This window comes from Gambusia affinis, linkage group LG02, assembly GCF_019740435.1.
Source record: "Gambusia affinis linkage group LG02, SWU_Gaff_1.0, whole genome shotgun sequence".
In the NCBI taxonomy this organism is placed as follows: domain Eukaryota; kingdom Metazoa; phylum Chordata; class Actinopteri; order Cyprinodontiformes; family Poeciliidae; genus Gambusia; species Gambusia affinis.
In genome coordinates, this window is record NC_057869.1 from 25,561,560 (window position 1) to 25,583,775 (window position 22,216).

Consider the following 22,216-nt stretch of genomic DNA (forward strand, 5'->3'; position numbering starts at 1 on the left):
GAAGAAACCTGCAGCAGAACGTGGCTCAGGATGAGCGGAGCAGACAACAAAAAAGAAACAAACACTGATCAGAGCACATACAGGTTGTCTCAATAACTTGTATGTGCAACAAACAATAGCTTTGTTTAGGAGGTTTGCTTGTTCTCCGAAACAGTAGAATGTCCTCTCCCTCATGAAGTGTTGTGATGGTAGCATTTCCAGCATCATTGGGTGAGAAGAGGAACACATGGATGAGTTGCAATGATCTTCCTGAGCCATTGTCTTTTACTCCTAGAAATGTTCTTCAAAAGATGGAAGGCTCACTGTGTAACTGTCTTTATTATTTGAAATAATCTGAGCTATTGGAAGAATATTAAATAGGTGGGGTGCCAAGACAGAACCTTTGGTAATCCCACATTTGTTTTTTTTTTAACTCAGATGAAAAATTACCTTTTGACACTAGGAAGTCTATATTCTTTAGATAAGACTCGAACTGAAGTAGTAGTAGAGTGTTCAACCCAGCTCTCCAGTCATTTCAATATTTAACATGATCAACAGAGTTGATCAACTGAGGTCCATTATCAGCACTGTGGTTCCTGTGTTTATGTGGTTGTCACTGAACACATTGACAAGGGCAGTCTCAATACAATGCTGAGCATGGAAACCAGACTGAAAGACCTCAGAGATTGATCATTGTTGGGAAGTAGGGGTTCAGGGAAGGCAGCGGCGCAGTGAGTAAAGAGGCCCCAGTCCTCGAGTCGTCTGTCACGGGTTGGAATCCTGGCCCGTTGGCCTGTTAATGAACAGTAAAATAAAGGCTGCTAGACACGCAAAAAAAAAAAGTATGCACACTCATACTTTTGATTAACCAATGAACAGTTATGGTCCTGGACTGTGGGAGGAAGCCAGAGAACCAACATGCTAACTGCAGAAAGACGCCATTCAAACCCAGAACCATCCTCTACCAACTACTTCACCACACAACCTCCAGGTAGATCATGTTTCTCTCTTATTTAAATTTTTGGAAGACCATAAAAAAGGTATTTTTATTGCACACAAAATCCCATGCTGATGCCACAACACCTGTAAACTCGAGGTACTCCAAATACATCAAAGCTGATTATTTTCTCTTCACCCTGAATGAAAAGCTGAAGAAAACTAACAATACAACTGTCAACTTTTAATTCTACATACATATTATAAACTGCCTTTTAAACTTGATTCATTAAGCACAGGTGTCAAACTCCAGTCCTCAAGGGCTGCAGTCCTGTAACTTTTAGATGTGCCTCTGCTGCAGCACACCTGGATAGAATAATTAGATCATTAAGGCTCTGGAGAACTGATTTACACAAGGAGGAGGTAATTAAGTCATTTCATTCCAGTGTTTTGTACCTGTGGCACATCTAAAAACTGCAGGACACCGGCCCGTGGCGTTAGTGTAATACACATTGGGGACCAGCAGGTGTCACTGCAGCCGCCCTCCTTCCTGATTCCCTCACTTCCGCCCGGGACGCTCTGACTGACAACACGGACTATGGCGTCCAGCGCGGATCGAAATCCTCCTCCTTTCCCCGCATCGGAGGAGCCAGAGCCCGAACTATCCGACATGGCAGACGGAGACAGCGACGAGGGAGACGACATTTTTGTCAGCAACGTATGTCTCCAGCCTTGTCACGTCTGACACGTTTCAGCATATCTGCATTGTACTGTGACAGAGGATGGGAGAGTTAGCCTCTTTATCTGATCTGACCTGCTTAGAAAAAGAACTGAAAACCCCACATAGTTCTGTGACAAATATCAGATTTACGGTAAAATTAGCAAAACTAGCTCAGGTATTTTTATGTTTATTTATTACACAACTGAACAATGTGAGATAGATTTAAAAAATTTAACCTTTTTTTTTTATTTGCACTGTATTGATGTTAGTTTTTAGTTAATTTTAATGCCTTCTTGCTTTGCTGCCCAGGTGAATATTCAACCATTTTTCTCGCTTCTCTTAATTTTTCCTCTGCTAATCTTTTGCCCAGCCTCTTGCTTTTATCGCCTATTTATTTTTGTGGCAAATGCCAGCAGACTGATAAATACTTTCTGCCATGTTGTTTGTGTGTTTCTAAGTCAAACCTCCTGTCTGCAGAGCCGCCCGGCGTTTGTCAGTCGAGGAGTTTCTCAGCCAGAGGAGCCCGCAGATCTGTTCAATGAGGAGGCCACCACTGCCAAACCCAACGGAGTTCTCTCCGATGACGACGACCTGTTTGCAGGTGAACAAATCAAGGCGATAAACAATAACACTGTTGTTTGGAGACTGTTTTCTGGCAATATGTTGATAAAGATTGCTTTCTTAAAGACCAATACGCTTTAAGTGGGAAAAGAACTCTTAACGTTTTAACTGGAAGGTTTACATATCCAAAACAAAACACAGCATCCAAATCTAATGAATAAAGCGGAAATAAAAGCCGAGCACAACCGAAACCATAAATTAAATGGAGTATGATGTTTCCTTTAATTGCTCCTCAAAAATATTAGTTATTGCGATGAAAAGTATGGAGGTCATTTTAATTATTGTTTTTTCAGTGGAAATTTCTTTCAAACAATCATGCACACTTAAAATTGATATAAATGATGTATCACTATTTTTTTTATATCATCATTTCTTAATATAAAGCTGAAAGTCTCTATATCCTGAAACAATGCTCTTTTACTTTGTCTGCCAAGACACTGGTCATGTTTCCTGAGGTAGCCATTTAAGCTACTTTTAAAATAGAAAGTATCAAATCAGGCAAAATTCACTGCAGACAGAAAAGAGACAGCTACTTAAAAAAGAAAAGAAAAGAAGTGACAATAACTGCAAAGAATGGACATTAATTCATCAACTGTAGTTAAAAACAATTTTTTTTGATCACTCTATTTTGATGTTAAATTTTGTTCAGTTCAATTTTTTTTGTCGTGCAGCACTCTATTGGATTTAGTTGTAAAGAGTTTGTTGCTTAACTATAACCCAATCAAAAGTTGTTTCTTTTGTCGCCAGAAGCACAAGGAGATTTAAGCTCAGATCCGTCCGCCGACTCTACTCGTAAGGATCTGTCCTCCTCTGGCCCGCCGTCGGCTCGGAGTCCTGCAGCTCTGCAGCCCACCTCTCTGGAGCAGGTACAGCCCTTAACCAAGCTTCTCAGAATCCCGCAAACACCTGGAAGAAACCACTCGCACCGCCACCTCCCACTGCCTGCGCCTTATCTGCCATGTTATGCTTCTGTTTAAAGCCAAATGTTTAAACTCTTTTGGTTTACGATTTTGTATACATGTTGTCTTGCGCGTTGCAGCTTGAAGAAGATGAGGCCAAGGATAGCTTCGATGTGGATGTTGCCGTCACCAACCCAGAGAAAGTTGGTCAGTTAGGTTTTTTTCTTTCCTTTTTTTTTTTTTTTAAATCACCATGATCCATTTCTGAAAGAGTTTGTATTTTTTTTATAAACTTCTCATAACAGTCTGAAAGTGTAATCTTTTTTCCCCCTCCTAGGAGATGGAATGAATGCATATGTGGCCTACAAAGTATCCACCAGGGTGTGTATTTTAAGGTTCTGATGTTTAACTCTGCGTGTGTGAGGTGTCACATGGCCACTCGCCGTCTTTTCCTCGTGTTCTCCTCCAGACTTCTTTGCCCATGTTCAAAAGTAAAGCCTTCACTGCCAGGAGACGTTTCAGCGACTTCTTAGGCCTCTATGAAAAACTCTCAGCCAAACAGTCGCTCCACGGTTGCATCATACCACCTCCACCTGAGAAAAGTGTTGTAGGTGAGCAGCTGTGCTTTATACATGCATGTACACACAAAGTCTTTTTCACATTTCGTCCCATCACAACCTCTAGCTCCAATGTGTTTTATTTGACTGTGACGTGACGAGCCAGCACAGAGTAGTGCATCGTTCTGTAGTGGAAAGGATTTTTAAAAGAAAGCTGTGAGAAGTTCAATAAAAGAAGGTGAATAAAACTTTTTCAAAATGTTTAAAAATTACTCTTATTCATTTTCCATTTTTGTTTCCATGTTGCTTTTGTTGCAAAGTAGAACCAGAAACATCCAGAAGTTTTTACTCAAAATTTCTCGTTATAACAAGAGGAGTTCGATAAAACTAAAAACATGTTGTTTTGACTTTTTTTTGCAAACTTTTGCTCTGACTTTGCTTTGGATCAACAGGAATGACAAAAGTGAAGGTGGGCATGGATGACCCATCGTCTGTGGAGTTTGTGGAAAAGAGAAGAGCTGCTCTGGAAAGGTCAACATCCACCCATGTTTTTTTGTTTTTTTTTACACAGTTTTAACTAAAATTCTTTCTAGTGCACAAATTATTTCTGTTTATATTTACGTTTTCCGCCTAGGTTTTGCTGTTTTTATGTCAACTCGTCTCCACTTTCTGTGTAGGTACCTTCAGAGAATAGTGTCTCACCCGCTGCTACTACAAGATCCTGACGTCCGTGAATTCTTAGAAAGAGACGATGTAAGTTTTTTCAGTCAACATTACCTGTAGTGCATTTATTATCATCCTGTTTGGGAAATGCAATGTCATCGTAAGCATATCTTCATGCTACATATTTTCTTAGTGTTTAGATTCAGAATATAACTGCTGAAAAATAAAATCGGACATTATGGCCATGAAACAGGATCAGGATTCCTGTTGTTTTCTCCTCCACCACAATTGAAGCGCATGTGGAAGGCTGCATGTGTGAAATATATTTCATACCTTTTATAAAGTTGCACATTTAATAAATTCATAGAGTAAAACCACAATAGTTTCACTGAAGAAAATGGAAAATAAGTTTCTTTCCTTAGTCTTTAGACGTATTTTAACTAAGCAGACAAAGCAAGCTAGAGCGCTAAAGCTAGTTCTCTTGCTAGTTAGCTAACTAGCTAGCTTTGAGAGCCTTATACTGTGTAAGAATAACAAAGCTGCTGCCAAGAGCCACAAAAATACTCCAGAAATGTACCAGTTTTGGTCTCCTACACTTCTTTTGTACATCTGTCATGATATAGGGCTTTAATTTTATTCATAACAGTCTTAAATTTGAGTTGGCGAAATCTGCATTGACCCTGGGAACTGCTTTATTGGCTTCATTTTCTGGTGATTATACACCAGGCACTACCTAAGCTCATTAGAGCTACAGGTAACGGTCAAGTCTTCCTACTGTAAAAATATTTTAACTGATGAACATGCTATGGAAGACTCAAAGTGGTTGTAGTTCAGATCTTTGATTTGTATTTGTATGAAACAGCAGTAGGAAGACTGACCCTCTGAGTCACCAGACTTCACTTGCATTAGCAGCACTGCAATCAAAAGAGACTAAGGGTGCAGGGTAATGAATATCCAGGACACAAGTGTTCAGGCTAGGAAATGCAATGGAAAGATGTCTATTCTTTAAAATGATTTATTACCTTTAACTATTTTCAGCTGCCCAGAGCGGTAAACACCCAGGCGCTCAGTGGAGCCGGTTTCCTGAAAATGATCACCAAGGCGTCTGACGCTGTCAGCAAGATGACCATCAAGATGAACGAGTCCGACACCGTAAGAGGAGCCGGCCTGAAGCGTCTTGATGCTTCAAAAGAAATTCAAATTTGTGTCTCGCAGTAGATTATGGAAAATCTACTGCATGATGGGAAATGTCATTTAGTGGACATAGCAAACAAGTGCTCTAAATGCAGCTTTTTACCCTGCATGCAATCTGTGGCAGGAAATATAGCATCGCACACATCTCTGAACACACCATTCCCATCCGACCCATCTGGTGGCAGCATCATGCTGTGGATATTAAGACTGAAACAATGAGTCAATTTAGCATAAACTGGCATATGCAAACTCCAAAAAATGACATTTGCTGAAAAGAAAAAACAAAACGTGCTCAGAGCAGAAATGAAACCCAAGATGTGTGCATGTTGCATTTAAGATAAAAACGACACGTTTGTCTGCAAATATGTTTACTCAAAACTCCCCAAGTGACGTAGTTTAAGCTCCACCTGGTTCAAATTCACTAAAGGAAAACTATAGTATAGCATTTTCGGCAATGAAATGTTTTTCTCATCCATTAAAGGAATGCAATTGTTTATTTGACTCTTTTAGTGTATATCTAAGATTGCAGAATATTATGCAAATTTTTTCAATCTGATTGTCAGAATAATTGATAGAATAATCTTTTACTAAAATAGTCGTTAGTTGCAGTTACTGCTCCTAATGCAGGACGATTTAAACGGTAAAGAAATTATGTTGCATTTTTGCGCTTTAGCAGCTCCATTGCGCTATAAGCAGTGTGTGTTTGGTTTAATCTATAGTTTGTGTGTGTGTGTGTGTGTGTGTGTGTGTGTGTGTGTGTGTGTGTGTGTGTGTGTGTGTCAGTGGTTTGAGGACAAGTTCCAGGAGGTGGACATGGAGGAGCAGCAGCTGAGGAAGCTTCACGCTGTCGTTGATTCTCTGGTGAATCACAGAAAAGGTGAGCTGACGAAATAATTTCCTGCGGCGCAGAACATCATATTCGACAAAAGCAAAACGGCCTGAAGACGTTCTCTGCCCTTCCCCCTTTCTTAACGCCAGAGCTGTGCATAAACACAGCCGTGTTTGCCAAAAGCATGGCCATGCTAGGAAACTCCGAGGACAACACGGCCCTGTCGCGGGCCCTCTCCCAGCTGGCCGAGGTGGAGGACAAGATGGAGCAGCTGCACCAGGAGCAGGCGGGAAGCGACTTCTTCGTCTTTGCCGAGCTGCTCGCCGACTACATACGCTTGCTTGGCGCCATGCGGGTACAGTGGCAGCTTTCTATACCAAAAAAAAAAACACAGCCGAGTTTGAACACTGACTTATTAATTGGCGCATATCTACTTATGTGTTGTAACTCATCTGGAATGTTTTTTTTGTTGTTTTTTTTGCAGGGTTGCTTCGACCAGCGTGTGCGGGCGTGGCAGCGATGGCAGGAGGCTCAGAGCACGCTGCAGAAGAAGAGAGAAGCCGAAGCCAAGCTGCTGTGGGCTAACAAACCCGACAAGCTGCAGCAGGCGAAGGAAGAGATCGCCGAGGTAACGGCGCCGATCCTACGGCGGAAATATCATCACGTTGCATCACCTGGGGAAGTTTTAACTGTTGCTCAACAACAACAGACGTTCAGCGTTCAAACAACCGGATGTGTCGTTTAGCCGAGAGCTAAAAGCATAAACTCCAAACGGTGAAATTTCTTACAGTTCCCATTAATCTACCTTTTGGTTATAAAAAATAAAATCTGTAAAACTTTTTTGTTAAACAAATCCAATGTACAATTTTAGTCCTTTTAAAAAAAGACAAACAAATTCAAAGTTGGGAGGGTGGAGTTGCAAAACACACTTGTCATACAAGACAGTGGTTGCCTTGCCTGACCTCACTCTGAAATCTGGCAACCCAAAGAAAATCCAGGTTTTCCAAACATTAAATCTTGGAAAAACCGAAAACTGGATCAATCGATAAAAATCGATTTATCGCCCTGTCCTAATTTATTGAGTACAAAATCTGGCCACTGTTCTCTGGCTCTAGAATCATCAGGGGTCAGTATGAGATTCTCATAGAATAACAATGTAGGTCCTACATTGTAGGAGAACACTAACGCATTGTTATTTACACCAGGATAAAACTTTATCACTATCTGATTGCGTTTATTTGAACCGTAAAATGAAACGTGCTGCATTCCAACAACTGAAGAAAAGCAAACGTATTTATTATTAAATTTATAACAGATTTCTCATTTCTCAAGGCTGGTTCACGATTGAATATGTAGGTTTAAATATAACTTGAATCTTATGATATAGTTGCCCATTTTCTTTGTTCAGTGGGAGGCGAAGGTTACTCAGTACGAGAGGGACTTCGACAGGATTGGGATGACCGTGCGGAAGGAGGTTCTCAGATTCGAGGTACGTTGTACAGTTTTTCTATCTAACTACAAATTTTAGCTTTTTTTTTATTTTTAAACCCTTCCTCTGCACTATCCAAAAGATGTATTTTTTTGTTTGTTTGTTTTTTTTCCCCCAACTTTGCAAAGATACTAATCATCTTCTGTGGTTATCCTCTTGGCCCCATTTCTGCTGTGTTGTCATGAAAAGATTGGCAATAGTGACTATTTGTAAAATATCAAGTGAGCAGAAAATTGCTGCATCACCTTTATTGTTATTATTTAATTTGTTTATTTTTATTGCCAAAGGTCTTAAGACATGATGAGAATCTTCTCGTTGCAGAAAGAAAAGGCAAAGGACTTCAAGAGTCAGATAATCAAGTATTTAGAGGCGATGCTGCAGTCTCAACAACGGGTAACTATCACACTACGGTTTCGATTTAAGTGCTCCTTTCCTTTTCAGTTACTGAAAAAAAACAAAAATTAATTCATTGCTTTTATTTACCATGTTAAGAGCAACTGGCAACATTTTCCTGACACACCTTTGGGTGTCTTAATGACTTTAGCAGAACATTGTAATGACCACCTACAATGTTTTCCCCTCATCTTCAGTATACAAGAACATGTACTACTAGAATAGAGGGTGTGATTGCGTAGAGCTTATAAAATTAGTTAAAATATATTGTAGTCCAATCATTTCTTAATATTGGTAATGCAACCACCATAAATGTGTAATTAACTGTGCAGAGTGAATCTAGGGAGGTTGAACAATCCTTTCCATAGGATCTAACCTTGTGAAATATTATATAACTCCTAATTTGAAATGTTTAATAAAAAAAACACATTTCTGTGCAACTTTCGTCTTTTTTTTTTTTTTTTTTTAACATCTTTATCTGAGGTAACAATACAGTTGGTCTGCATGTTTCAAGAAGCTCTTAAGCGATTGGCCACGCCATGTTTTAACAGTTTTTATTTGTCTCGCTCTGATTTCATTCCAGCTCATAAAGTTCTGGGAGGCGTTCCTGCCTGAAGCGAAGGCGATAGCTTAATGAAGTGGATTTTCCTTCTTTTTCTTTTTTTTTTCTTTCTTTTTACTAAAAAGAAAACCCCAACTGCCTTTGAACACTTTTACCTCTTTACCAGAAGTTGAGAGAGAGAGGAAAGTTTTTGAAACACAGAAGGAACTTCCGTCCGTTTTTTGTTTTGTTTTTTCTGTCTTTTTAATTCAAATGAATTCTTCTGTACAGACGTTTGATATAATAAGCTGCCACACGTACCTACTATGTCTTTGACAACATTTTGTGTTTGGGGGGGTTCGTTGAAGGGGTGTGAAGGTAAAAGCAAGCCTGATCACAGCCTGAAATGAAGTGTTTTATCAGGCATCTATGGTTTCGATTATATGCTCCTTTCCTGTTTAATAGATGCATGTTGCAAAGTTCGATGCACTAAAAATGGATCGCACAAACAGAAAGCTTTTCTTTTTTTTATATACTGAAACACCAGTGTTGATGACTATTAAATGTATTAACGCATTCTTGAGGTTTATTATAACACAATGTATTTTGGATATTAGAAACAGTGTTACAGTGCAGAACTAACGCCACAAGCTTATCAAAGTTTTAACCAATTAATTAGTCGTAAGGCAAGCTCAACAGGAGAATACAATCTGTATCACTACTATATTTATTGTATTAATGACGTTGTTCGTTCATATATTCAATATCGCTGCATTTATTTTGTCGCCAGCCCAAGTGAGGTAACATGGACCTGTTATTGATATTGAATCACACAGACACTGTTTGATCGTTTTCCTGCTTAGTAGGCGAGCGACTGGTTAAACGGTGACAGGAAAACTGACAATAAGTGATGCAGCCCCTTATTTACTGTTTTCTGATTGTCCTTTACATAAGAATGTGCTTTATTTTTATAACCACTTTGCATTAGTACATGCATTTTCTTTGAAATGGTGTTGAGGTAAATGTACAAAATAAATGTTTGACTAAGCTTTGGGTGTTATCCGCCATGATTTTTTTTTTAATTTTTTTTTTTTTTTTTTTTTCCAGCTTTCAGATTTTACATATTTTGGTTTAGTTTTTCTTCACCCTTTTCTGAAAACGTCTATCTTCTAGGTTTATTGCATATTTTAGGTTACAGTAAATTTTTGCATTTTAATGCAAGCTTTGGGGATGACCTCAGTCGGGATTGTGTTCTCTTTGTTTTCAGTAGTTTCTCTATCCTATGTTCATAGGTGCAGCAGAACCAAAAAAATTATCTGACTCTTCACTTTTTCAACATGTTACATTGCAGCCTTATTCTAAATCAAATTAATATCTTTCCTCAAGATTTCACACACAAATACTATGACAATGTGGAAAATAGGAGACCTTTGGAAATATATTAAATATGGAAAACCAAAATGTACATTCAGATTTACATAAGTATTCAGTCTTCACTTTTTTTGTTATCCGTTTTAGTCCTTGGTTTTGTAGAAGTGTAAGGCTGAAAAGATGTTCACACGGTGCCAGATACTACGGTTTTATCAAAGTTGAATATTTGGCCAGTAGGTGGCAGTATATAGAGAGGCGCATTGCTGTCCAGTAAAGTGGCTTTTCTACAGTAAAAAGAAGCCGGGTTTTGAACTTGTACACTGCAGTGAACATTTTGGAAGAACGGGTCAACTATAATGAGAACTTCAGTGTAATGTGGTTTTTCTTTTGGCTGTAGAGCAGGGGATAAAGGAAGCAATGCCAGATTTTATTATAGCATCCAAAGAAAAGTTGGAGAATTTAGAAAATGTAGCAGGAATAAAAAAGAAGAGGATATTATATCTAGATTAAGGTTTGGACATACAGGTTTAAACAGTACTCTTAAAGTAATTAATAAACATGATACAGGTTTCTGTAATACAACATATATTTTTAGAATGTAGTAAGTATGTTCGAGAAAGGGAGGAGTTAATTAGAGATTTAAATAGGAATAAAAATAAATTAGATATTAAAATTTTGCTTCAAAGATCGTCGGGGATGTAGTTTTTAATAGTATTTTTAATTTTCTAAGGAGAACAGGTATGGGAAGATTATAGTGATTTTACATCTGATCCATACTCCAGTCTAGAAGGTGGCGGTAATGCACCTAAAAGTTGTTTGCCAACCGCCATAAAAAAACAAAAAAAAACAAAAAGAAGAAGAAGAAGAAGATCTACACAAGGAGGAGGAAATTAAGACATTTCATTCCAGTGTTTTGTACCTGTGGCACATCTAAAAACTGCAGGACAGCGGACAGGAGTTCGACACCTGTGCATTAGAGAATTGTGTACTTGTTCCTAAAGAAGCATCAACCTGTCCCATTCTACTCGTTTAATGAATGGTGGAAAGCCATTTCTTTCTACTGGTTAAAGATCAAAGAACAACCAATTTTATGTTTCAAAGCAACTAATTAGAAGTTAGTTGGTACTTATGGTTGGAAAATGGAGTGAAATGTGTGAAAGTATTTGGGAGAGAGCGAATCGGTCTGCGAGATCTCTGAACTAAACTTTTTGCCAGGTGGGCCAAAAATCCTCATCGTAAAAGCAAATGCAGGACACATTTTGATTTTCAAATTCAAAAACAAATCTTTTTTTTTTTTCGCCTGAGCACACTACATTTTAATGGACATTGCAAACAACGGTTTGTAGAAAAGAACTGGATCCGCACTATTTTAGCAACATCAATAAGAAATAGGTCACTCCTCAATACATCTTCTTTAGGCCAGTTAATGGATAGGGACACCCAAGTCTTTACTAGTTTGTAGTGCTGTTTACAGTGAAATAAAATTAAAGCATAAAAAGGTTATAAAAGATTAATGCTTTGTGTTGTACTATTCCAGGAGAAAAAGATCCAACTAAATTCGTATTTATTCCCGGTTGACTTTTTCCCCCTATTGTCTCGTTTACATGAACTGTGTAATGACATAGTTCCTTATTTAGATTGGTCCAGCCTTTAAACTATTTTTCGGACAAAATATGAAAACACGTTTCTTTTAAAATTTTCTACTTATCGTAGTATATCTTTCTAAGTATATCTTTCTCTCTTAGTTCTAAGTATGATAAATAATTTGACAGTTTCGGTTTGACCTGGAAGTGTGCAGTGTGAAGCGGGCGGTGCCGTTTTTCTCCATCCGGTGTGTTAGAACCTTTTCACGGCAGACGAAGAATGGAGAGAGTCGCTAACGGTTGTTAGCGTGAAAACCTCAATAACAAGGAGAGCGCAGGAAAGCCTCTCATGAATCTGCCCCAGCGCTCGGTTAAAGTGGACCTGAGCGGAACACGAGCGGACTCCTGGTCGTGTGGATTTATCCCCGTGAAGGTGAGCTCGTTGCGTTTTGCTCGCGCGGAGCCGGGATAGAGCATTTTTTAAAAGGTTTTAAGCTAATATTTTCGTTGCTAACGGAGCTAATTTCCTTGTTGCGCTCGGTCCAGCTGTCACCCAGCCATCACTTGGTTGTTTTTGTCGTTAACGACCTGTAAAGAAATGGTTTTTATTTTTATTTTGTTCCCGTTTAAGCAACTCTGTTTACAAGGGAAACAATTAAATATTCCTGCTACGTTTTTCTTTTTCCTCTTTTTGTTTTGTACACAGTATATTTATACCAGAGCAACCTGTCGCTAAGTAATGTTTTGCTAACGTTAGCTACACGGCTTATTATTTATGTTTAATGTTGAGAGAGGCTAAATTGAGTTCGTCCATGTTTATTTCGTTCACTGCTCGGTCTGGCCTGCCTTCATGTTGGACTGCCGGTAATGGCTTTGTCCGGGACCCAGTGGTACACAGCTGCCAGCACGTCTCCCTATTCTGGACCAACCGCAGGCCTCCTTAGATCGATCATCTTCATTTTTAACCTCACATTCCCCACGACTGAAGCGTATTTTTGCGCCTTCGTTGCTTCTCTGCTCTAGATTTGTTTCGCATAGACACCGGGGAGCTCTCTTGATCAGCACATTTCTTATGTCTTGCATTAAAACACTGAAGTTTTGTTTTTTGTGACTTCTCTGTTTAAACATTTCCTTTGCTTGTGGTCAAATGTTGCATCTCGACCTACATTTCCTTGTGTGGTTACACAGAAAGACTTTACAGCAGAACCAGCAAAGCATAAAACATTACTCACATTGTTGCTTTTTCTGAAACACTGGTTTAGAAATCATCAAAGTCAGTGTTAACTTTGATGATCATTCAGGATCAGTCATGATTTCATTTTGCTGTGTGTTAAAAAAAATATATTTTAAAACAAACTGAGTCAAATCTAAAAAAGATGAGATTTTCACACTCATTTTGTTACAAATGTAGAATTCCAACTGAGTACTCTAAGCTAACTGATTATATTCTGCAAAAGTGTATTGATCTCTAAAATTAGCATTATAACATTTGTTTATATGTAGAGTTTCCAAGTGCTTAGGGTTTAAAATATTACACCTTCTAGTTATAATGGCAATATAAAAAAAAAAGATTGATTGGGTAGCACTCTTTAAATTTCCAAAACATATTAAGATTTATTTATTTCTTTTATTGTTTTTATTTCCGAGCAGTTACATTTGCATTTCTTTATGCATCTAGCTGACCAGCAGCGCACAGCAGGAAGTGTCTGATTCTTATCTGTTAGCCAAAAGAAAACTCCATTTCCTCCTCTGGCACTTCTTTAAAATGACTTCAAACCATTGAAACAGTAAGATAAGAAAAAATTGCAAGTTGTTGTTTTTTTTTGTTTGTTTGTTTTGTTTTTTTTTGTTTGTTTTTTTTTAAAGCTTGTTGCTTATAACCCGCCTGTGCAGAGTCAAAATGTTTGGTCTAAATGAAATAAATGTCAAAAGTTATAAAGCTTGCGTAATAGTTTGTAAATAAAGTTGCAATACTCGTCAGAGGGAAACAATGAAAACAATTCAGGACTTTAAAATATAATGAACCTTGACATTTGGAACCTTGGACTTTATTTTGTACATCTTTATTGCCATAGATCTAGGAATGACAAATCTAAGTTGAACACAAAAACTAATTGATTAAATGGAACTAAAGGGAGAAAGTAGAAGACTCTTATTATAATAATATATATATATTTTCTTAATCCAATCAGCAAGTTCAGAACACTGATACAAGTGAGATGGAGGAATTAATGGCTGCCTCAAGATTGCCATCCCGTTGTGTGTTTTTTCTGAGACATTTACAGTTTTGGCAGACGGTGTTCTCAACCGTTTATGTATAAACGTTTGCTTTAATAAGGTTTAGATGTGTTCATTAGTTCTGATTTGAAAACCAGATTGAAAGCGGTTCTTTATAAATGGAGGCGCACGGGTGTGTGACGTTTGAGAATCGATGTATATTTGAGTAATCCGAGTCTAAACCGTGATAAGTTAGTTTATTGGAAATGAGAGTCAGCTGCCACAGTGGGGGTCTGCGCTGCTGGCAGGCCCCCCTCAAACGCTGATCTTTCCACTGAAGGTTAATCGCTGCTCTCTGAGCATTCACGGTTTTTAATTGAAGACAAAATGCGTCAGAAAATATTTGTTCTAAAAAATTCAGTTCAGCTGAAAGTGTTTAGCTTTTTACATTTGTTGAAGTTTTTAATCAAATATTTGCCATTTTTAAAAACATAGTTTGAGGAAGTAAACTGTTATATTTAACTCAAGGGATGCGTTTTGTTACTGATCATTGCTGTCATAAAGTTATATTTTTACAAACTACTAACAGTCCTTTGCTGTTTTAGAATCATAAAATAAACACTCTCAATATCATTTTTTTTAATTCAATCAGATAATATCAATTGGCATATTGATTTGATCAACTGAATTTAACTGCGTTGTATTGTAATTTGGGTTTTAAATTATTATAGTATCTTTAATCAGATACTATTTGAATATATTAAGCTGAAGTGAATTTATTTTAATGATGACAATGAACAAATTATTTTGAATTAGAGGGATCAGTTTGGCTTCTTTATTCTATTGTTATATAGATGAACTGAATTGAGTTGAAAGTCCAAAATTGCCAAAATTAAGTAGTGTTTAACTGGGCTAAAATGTCAATCGGTTACAACACAAAATAACATGCCTCATTGAAACCTTACATATTGCCATCACTAACATGTATTTTACACCTTCATTCAACAGGTGAGATACATTTACACTGCCCTTGAAAAGAAGATTTTAAAAGACTCAGAATATAATTCTCATGACAACATATGTGTACTTGTGCAAATTGACCACAGAAATCTTGTGAAAATGCTAGACAGTATCATTATGTACAAGGAAACATGTCCTGTACCGACATGGGCAGTGATGGGCCACTCAGCAAAGAGGAATCCGTTACTCCAAAGCAAAGACAATAAATGGCAGACTGCAGTTTGCAGGACCTGTCCTCAGGTATTAAGGTATACCAGGTATTAAGGTATACCTGAGGACAGGTCCTGTGATCTGATGAAAACAAAGTGGAGCTGTTTGGCCATTATAACCAATGTTGCGTTTGGAGGAAAAAGGGGGATTACTTGTAATCTTGTAATCGTGGGAGCACCATCCCAACTGTGAAATATAGAAGTGGCAACTGCTGCATTTCATAAAGTAGATGACATCACGACGAAAGAACATTCTGAAGAAATATTGAAGCAACATCTGAAGACATCAACCAGGAAGTCGGAGCTTGGGGGCAGATTGGTCTTCAATTGGACAATTACCCCAAGTAAACGACCAAAGTGGTTACGAAGTGTTTTACGGACAAAACAGACAGTGCTCCAAACAGGCCATCGTGAGAAGCTTGTAGAAGGAAACCCAAAATGTTTGACTCAAGTCATACCAGGGTTTCCTCCAGAAAACCTGCTGAGCCCTGTGGTAGGGTCAGTCCACAAGCGACTCGACGTATTTTTGTATTGAAAAGTGTTAAAAGATACAAAAATCTGGAGGTGCACAAGGAGGCATCATAATTTCAAAATGATAGCGTGTAGGGAGGGTGCGGTTGGTGTGCACTGCCTTATGCTCAGTATAACACGTCAACTATAAACTTGGCTGAATCTGTCTCTACTGTATTAAACAAAAACCCTATTTAAAATAAACAATTAAAGGCTTATAATACACTTATAATAAACCGTGCATACACATTAAGACTATATTCCCTAAGTAAATGTCCATAACCTTCAGAATTTTGGGAAAGAAATCTAATTTGACATTTAGCAAATAAAAACTCAAACTCACAAAAAAACAAGAAAAGTTTGGTCTGATTTAACTACAGACAGCTGAATAAAACACACTTGAGTCAGGGGATTTGCAAGTTTCTTGCAGACGTAACTTCTAGAGGACATATTAAATGATTTTACGTGTTTTCCGTCCGAGGAATGCATTTTTCTCTTAAGTTCAGCCAACAGGTGTGTGTCACGCAACACGTCCTCACTTTGTCTGGAGACGTGTTGCTTTCACAGCGAGGAAGGCCGGGGATTCCCCACCTCTCATCAGGGATCACACAATCCTGCTCCACCCTTCACACAGTTCCAGCTGAAGAAGATGTTCAGCGCAGGCAGTTTCTATTTTTAGACACCTACTTAGCGTCCACAGCACATTAGTTCTTGTCTTGTAAATTTGCACGTTCAGTCAGTTAAAATAACACGGGGAAAACCACGGTAAAGATGTTGCAGGTTTTACCTCATGTTTACGTCTCCATGGTAGTCTTCTGTCTGGGACCCAGAGTGACCGCCGCAGCGCTGGGTGGATGAATTCATGGGTCGGTGTGATAACCTTGAGTAGCAAAAACCTCAGGGTATCGTGGCGTTTACACAAATATTTGAGACGGAAATGCAAAGCAGGTCGTAATTGTGTAAAACAAAAGCAACACCTCTTTCCGTTAAATTCAGTAGTAGACTTTTTTTTGTTGCCCTTTTTCAATCAAATTTTATTTGTATAGCACATTTCAGCAGCAAGGCATTTCAAAGTGCTTTGCACATTGCAACATAGAATACATTTTTCTATCCGTCTGCACACAGCCCTAAAAATCACTGTAGCTGTCCTCTTCCTTTATAAACACAAGTAATTATCTCTGTAACAACCTTGCACCTGTAAAGTGAACTGTGGTGCATCCGATATAATTGTGCGGTGTGAACTGAATGAAAGCGTTTCGAGGGCCTGGCTCGTGTGTGTGTGTGTGTGTGAAGATGAGGGAGCTCTTCCTCGGTCGCTAATCAAAACGCTCGGTTTAGAACGGCCCACAAATCATTATTTGCCCAACGGAAGCCATTGCAGCTTGGCTCTGAAAATGTATTTATTATTATTACTATTGTTTTTTTTTTATTATTATTGTGTTATGCTCTCGGCTTTATGTAATGGCAGCAGCGCTCTGTTGCCCTTGAGAGCAAACGGGCTGACTTGGACGCTGAGATCTGTGCAGGCAACACTGAGCATGAGTCATCCAGAATCCCACAAACACACACGCACACACACGCCCACGCACACACACACACACACACACACACACACACACACACGCACACACACACACACACACAGAATACCTTCAGCATCAGCCTTACCATGCTGAGGAATTATGCCATTGTGTTCAAAACAGTTTGTGTTATTTTCCCACACTGAATTACTAATAGGTTTTTAAAATGACTTTTTTGTGAAATGGATACTTTTGAGCATAATCAGAATGTTTATTTTGCTGCAGTAGAGCTAACTAGATGGATTTTAACCCCATCGACGGAACATAACTTGTCATTATTGCATAATAAAACACCGAGCTGTCTTCATCAGCAGTAATCAAGCGATTTTTAGATCTGCAGTCGAGTGGAGGTAGACGTGGCTTTATGTAACTGTTGACATAATACTCTCCTCTGGCGTTGTCCGCCAGGTTGTAGCTGTGGGTGGTGTGTGTAATTCTTTTGTGATAACATACTATGCCGTAAGCTTTGTGTTGATGCTAAAACTGCTCGCTGTGTTTTCTGTGACCACCGTGACTTGATTGCTGTCTCTTAAGGACAGCAGTACGTTTTTGCCACCGTTTTCTCAATCTGTGCTTGTTTTAAAGGTCGTGAATGAGTCTTTATTTGTTGTTGTTTAATCGCTTTCTTTTCTAAAAACGGAAATTACAGAAAAAGTTTTCAAAAAGTGACTTTTATTTCAATCATGACGGAGTATAAGTCAGGCCAAGATCATTTTTGTTTAATTGCGAATATATATATATACATACATATATATATATATATATCAACAGAAAACAGAATCCTTATCAGAAAAAAACGTCTAAAAAATTACAAAAGAAAAGTTGTTTTTGATGAGGGAAAAAAAGCTTAGATATCAGGACCAGATCTAGTCAGACTGTTGGTCCACTTGACACGGTGCAGTGTGAAAGCAAAAATGTAACGGATGTTGCCATTTTGGTCATTAATCGAACCGAGCCTTTCGGACTGTCAGCTGTGCAAAAAAATTTATTGAAAATTATAATCGATATTGGCATCTCGGGGGAGGGGGGGGGATGTTGTTTTTTTGTCTGTCCAATACAGACTTATTTTGAACATTGAAAACTATGTACTTTCTTTTTAAAGTGTCTGCAGACATATACTAAAGGACAAAATGATCTCCTTGATGGTCCAGTTCCTGTCTGCTACTGTATTGGAAGGCTTTACATGTGCCTCTAAATGAATTCTGCCAAGAAACCCAATTCTGTTTTTCCTGTATGTTTACGCATACACATAAGTGAAAGTTCAAAGCCTCAGCTTTGAGCCTGATAATTAAAGATATGTTAAAGCTGGTTCCGCTTCCCCGTTGGTTTCTTTCCATCAGATTGCTGTTCTTACTTCCTTGTGCAGTTTTCTTTAGTAATAACTTAAGTGAAGTCTTTAAAGAGTTTTCTAAATATATTTGCTTAGTCTGCTATTCTGGTGTTTAGAGGTCATTGCACAGTTTGCTTTGTAAATAAGAACTACCCTGGTAGGATTATCTAGCCTAGTTATTTTTTCCTACAGTCTGGTTAATTTTTTTTTTTTTTTGTTCTTCAGTCTACTATATTTCATAGTAACAATATAAATTAAGCCCTTTCGGACCCACATATCTGAGATCTAACCTGTTCTCTCTAATTGTTTTTCTCTCCAGGTCTCTACCTTCCTTGTGTGACAGATGTCGAGGCTTAGCAACTGATCGAGCTGAGAGGGCGAGGTCGGGGAGGCCCGCGGGTTGACGGCTCCAGCTTCTGGCCCATGAGAGCGACTGTGCCATCCAGGTGCCACCAGTAACCAGGGCTGTGGCTTCTGCGGTGGGCCCGGCCCAGGAGGCCTCTTTTTGTGCGTCACTCGAGGCTCCTGCTGACCAGTGCTGTGGCACGCCATGGATCAACAAAGAGAGAAATACGGCGAGCGGACGACTAGAGGCACCAAAGTTAACCAGGGAAACCGGAGCGGACACCGACCGTCCGGCTCCTCGAACACCTCCGGCGTTCTCATGGTGGGACCTAATTTTCGCGTGGGGAAGAAGATCGGTTGTGGAAACTTTGGGGAACTGAAGCTCGGTAAGTGGGGTTTGAATCTTTTCTGAAACGACGCTGAACTGAAGAGACGTTGGGGCATCAGTTGCTCATGTCATGTTGAGTAGTCGAGGAATCTCCTGGTCAGTTCACCTGCTTCACCACTTCGTACTAGAGTTTAGAGTTATGGTCTGAGCCTGACCGGATATTCGAGCCGGGTTGGACCAAAATTATCTCCTTGATGATCTGCGGAACATTTAAGAAGCCTATGATACATACAGCACAGAGAAAGCGAAACAGGAATGCGCAATATAAAGTTGTGTTACTCTAGTAGTATAAAGAGACCAGCAGGCTGCCTACCCTGTTGAGAAAAGATAGAAATTAAGGTGCAGATGTTCATTAGATGTACATGCAGCTCACCCTGCTCCGCTCCTATCAATCACACTTCCCAGATAATTTGCACCTGACTTACCCTCCAGTTACAACAAGCAACAAAATAGAGCAGGAAGATGTTAAAAAGAAGAAGCTAAAAACAGGAAATGTTGCACTTGTTACTCAAATTATGGCCTAAATTTAAAAGCAGCAAAAGCTTAATTAAAATATTGTCTGGTTTGCTTTGGGCTTGGGCCTAAAATTAATGTTAGTTGTGTCGGATAGGTGTCGGTCTGTTTGGATTTTTTAGGTCCGATTTAAACTCTATTTCTTAACTCCATTTTGATTTTTTTCTACTTTCACTTGTACCTGTACGCAAACTCTTTTATGTATGTGCCTATTTATGGATTTATTGATTAGATCATAAAAAATTAGCTTAAATCTCTGTTTTTCAGTATTAAACGTTCTGTGGAATGGATGTAAGTCGGAATGGTCTTGCATCCATTCTGTCGAATGGCCTTACATCAAACCGTTCTGATTTGATGTCCCTAATGTAGCCATCATCAGTGATAAAGATACAGAAGGGTGAAGGGGTGAGAAACCTACACCCCTTTAGGTTGAAATGTCCGATTTTTAATATACTTTTACTTTTCTGTCTTATTTTAGGTAAAAATCTCTACACAAATGAGTATGTAGCCATTAAACTGGTAAGTCCTCTGCAGTTACACTTTAACATTTTACTCATTACTGCTGCTGTGCATGAATTTTATTTTATTTTTTTTAAAACCTTTGACTGTTTCCATTTTAGGGGGAAAAAAAGCAATTTCTTTTATTTAGATATGCACCAATCAATTGGTTAGAGATCAGGTTTTGCGTTGAAAAACAACAGATCAAATACCTAAAAATGTTGGGTTTTTTTCTTAGTAATTAAGTGAGTTGTAACCAAGAACCCACACTATTTTTTTGGCATATAGTTCATGTTTGGATTGAAGTGGAGATACTCTTGCAATCTTTTGATTTTATTAAATTTTTTTAAACTACTATATTAAAAGAACATGCAGTAGACGTTTCCTCTTTTATGCATCTTTAGTACAAAGAAAGCAAAAATGAAATCAGACAAAAACAGGGTCAGACAATCATTATGAAGAGCCTAATCAATGCATCTTGTTTTATTTGGAGTTTTTTTTGTGTGTGTGATTTTATTTTTTTTTTACTATAAAATTAATAAAATCTTTTACGTGCACGTCGTGTAGGAACCAGTGAAGTCGAGGGCCCCACAGCTACATTTGGAGTACCGGTTCTACAAAAGTCTCGGGACCACAGGTGAGATCAAAGATTTGGATTTAATTCCCTGCTGTGTTTATGTGTGACTGCATGATAATGATTTCATTGTTTTGGAAGATGAAGCCAGAGATTGCATCATTTCCACAACAAGTGATTACACATCTCCGAGCAGATAGGGAGCTGGTTTAAGAGCTCGCTTTAATCTCCCAGGATATTGTGTACAAAGAGTGCATGAAGGCCTTTAGAGATACTGACCTTTACAGAAGCCTCGTTGATTTGAGTTGAAGTTGGACTTCTTATTAACCTAGAAAGAAATGAAGATTTTACGGTTGACTGAAACTTAAGACAGCCGTTTTAAAGACAAATGATCAACCAAAGGGAAGAGAATTTTGTGTCTCGCTTGCCTCGTCTTGTTGTCTCCAGCTCAGTTAGGATTAAAGGTTTCATCTGTCGTCTCCTACATTACAAACACTGGAAAACGAAATGGTTGTCTTCCTGATACCTTGTATCTTCTCCAAGGTTGCCGAGACAAACCCGTCTGCGTCCAGCAGAGACACTGTTTCCTTCCCGACCATTCCCAATTGATCCCAGTCATCCCTTCAAATTCCCCCTAAAATTTTAAACATGAAAAGCAGGCATTGATTTTCAAACTTGTCTGCCAAGACATACTCACACAGCATTTTATGCTACTGACATAAAATCACAGGTGTCTGTTGTTGAGGACAGGCTGATGTTTGCCAGAATCTCCAATTGGAATCATTTTAAAATGCTGTGATCCTGATCTAAAATTTAGCATTAGATTTCAGAAAGCTCTACATTGAGTTTTCAACACACGCTACTGCTGTTAGCATATTGTTGAGGACTATTTTTATGAATTGCCTACTAGAGTGCTGCTGGTTAATCAAAAATGTTGATAAGCCTCAAACATGAATGATTCTAAAAGTAAAAACAAGTGTTTGTTTTTTTTCTTATGTGCATAATTGTTTAGCAAGCATTAACAAACCCCTCCCCCCCAACATACACACACACACACACACGCACACACACTTTCCCAAAGTAATTTATTATTTTTTTCTGTTAATGAAAATTTGATACAAAGAATGCTAAATTTTTCAATAGACATTTAATAATAATAATAATAAAAGAATCTGTGACACTAGTATGGCCACCCTTCTTTTCAGTAACAGAGTCAGTCAGTTTCTTGATCTGTTGATCAACCTGCAACTTTTCTG

At 38.5% G+C, this 22,216-nt stretch overlaps 2 protein-coding genes across 7 annotated transcripts in view; both read left to right on the plus strand.

Moving 5' to 3' along the window:
• Positions 1 to 893: 893 nt before the first annotated feature.
• LOC122847034 (sorting nexin-1-like) lies at positions 894 to 9,871 on the plus strand. 3 transcript variants are annotated; one of them, XM_044144399.1, is made up of 16 exons: positions 895 to 970; positions 1,396 to 1,633; positions 2,114 to 2,237; positions 3,008 to 3,123; positions 3,297 to 3,363; positions 3,494 to 3,537; positions 3,626 to 3,767; positions 4,166 to 4,244; positions 4,391 to 4,466; positions 5,415 to 5,528; positions 6,354 to 6,447; positions 6,549 to 6,754; positions 6,884 to 7,027; positions 7,808 to 7,888; positions 8,210 to 8,281; positions 8,865 to 9,865. In XM_044144399.1, exons 2-16 carry the CDS (start codon positions 1,514 to 1,516, stop codon positions 8,913 to 8,915), a joined length of 1,530 nt encoding a protein of 509 aa, XP_044000334.1. In that variant the 5' UTR covers positions 895 to 970; positions 1,396 to 1,513; the 3' UTR covers positions 8,916 to 9,865. The 3 variants fall into 3 exon arrangements, with proteins under 3 accessions (XP_044000339.1, XP_044000334.1, XP_044000326.1); XM_044144391.1 differs by having other exon boundaries at positions 898 to 970; positions 3,005 to 3,123; positions 8,865 to 9,871; XM_044144404.1 differs by lacking the exon at positions 5,415 to 5,528 and having other exon boundaries at positions 894 to 970; positions 3,005 to 3,123.
• Positions 9,872 to 11,994: 2,123 nt separating this feature from the next.
• csnk1g1 (casein kinase 1, gamma 1) overlaps positions 11,995 to 22,216 on the plus strand; it is a 29,276-nt gene continuing 19,054 nt past the window's right edge. Inside the window, exons 1-4 of one of the 4 annotated variants that reach the window (XM_044140196.1) lie at positions 11,995 to 12,209; positions 18,962 to 19,373; positions 20,367 to 20,407; positions 20,954 to 21,023. In XM_044140196.1, coding sequence (XP_043996131.1) covers positions 19,193 to 19,373; positions 20,367 to 20,407; positions 20,954 to 21,023 — 292 coding nt within the window. In that variant the 5' untranslated portion in view covers positions 11,995 to 12,209; positions 18,962 to 19,192. The remainder of the gene's footprint in view (positions 12,210 to 18,961; positions 19,374 to 20,366; positions 20,408 to 20,953; positions 21,024 to 22,216) is intronic. The other 3 variants (XM_044140205.1, XM_044140215.1, XM_044140224.1) reach the window with 3 other exon arrangements.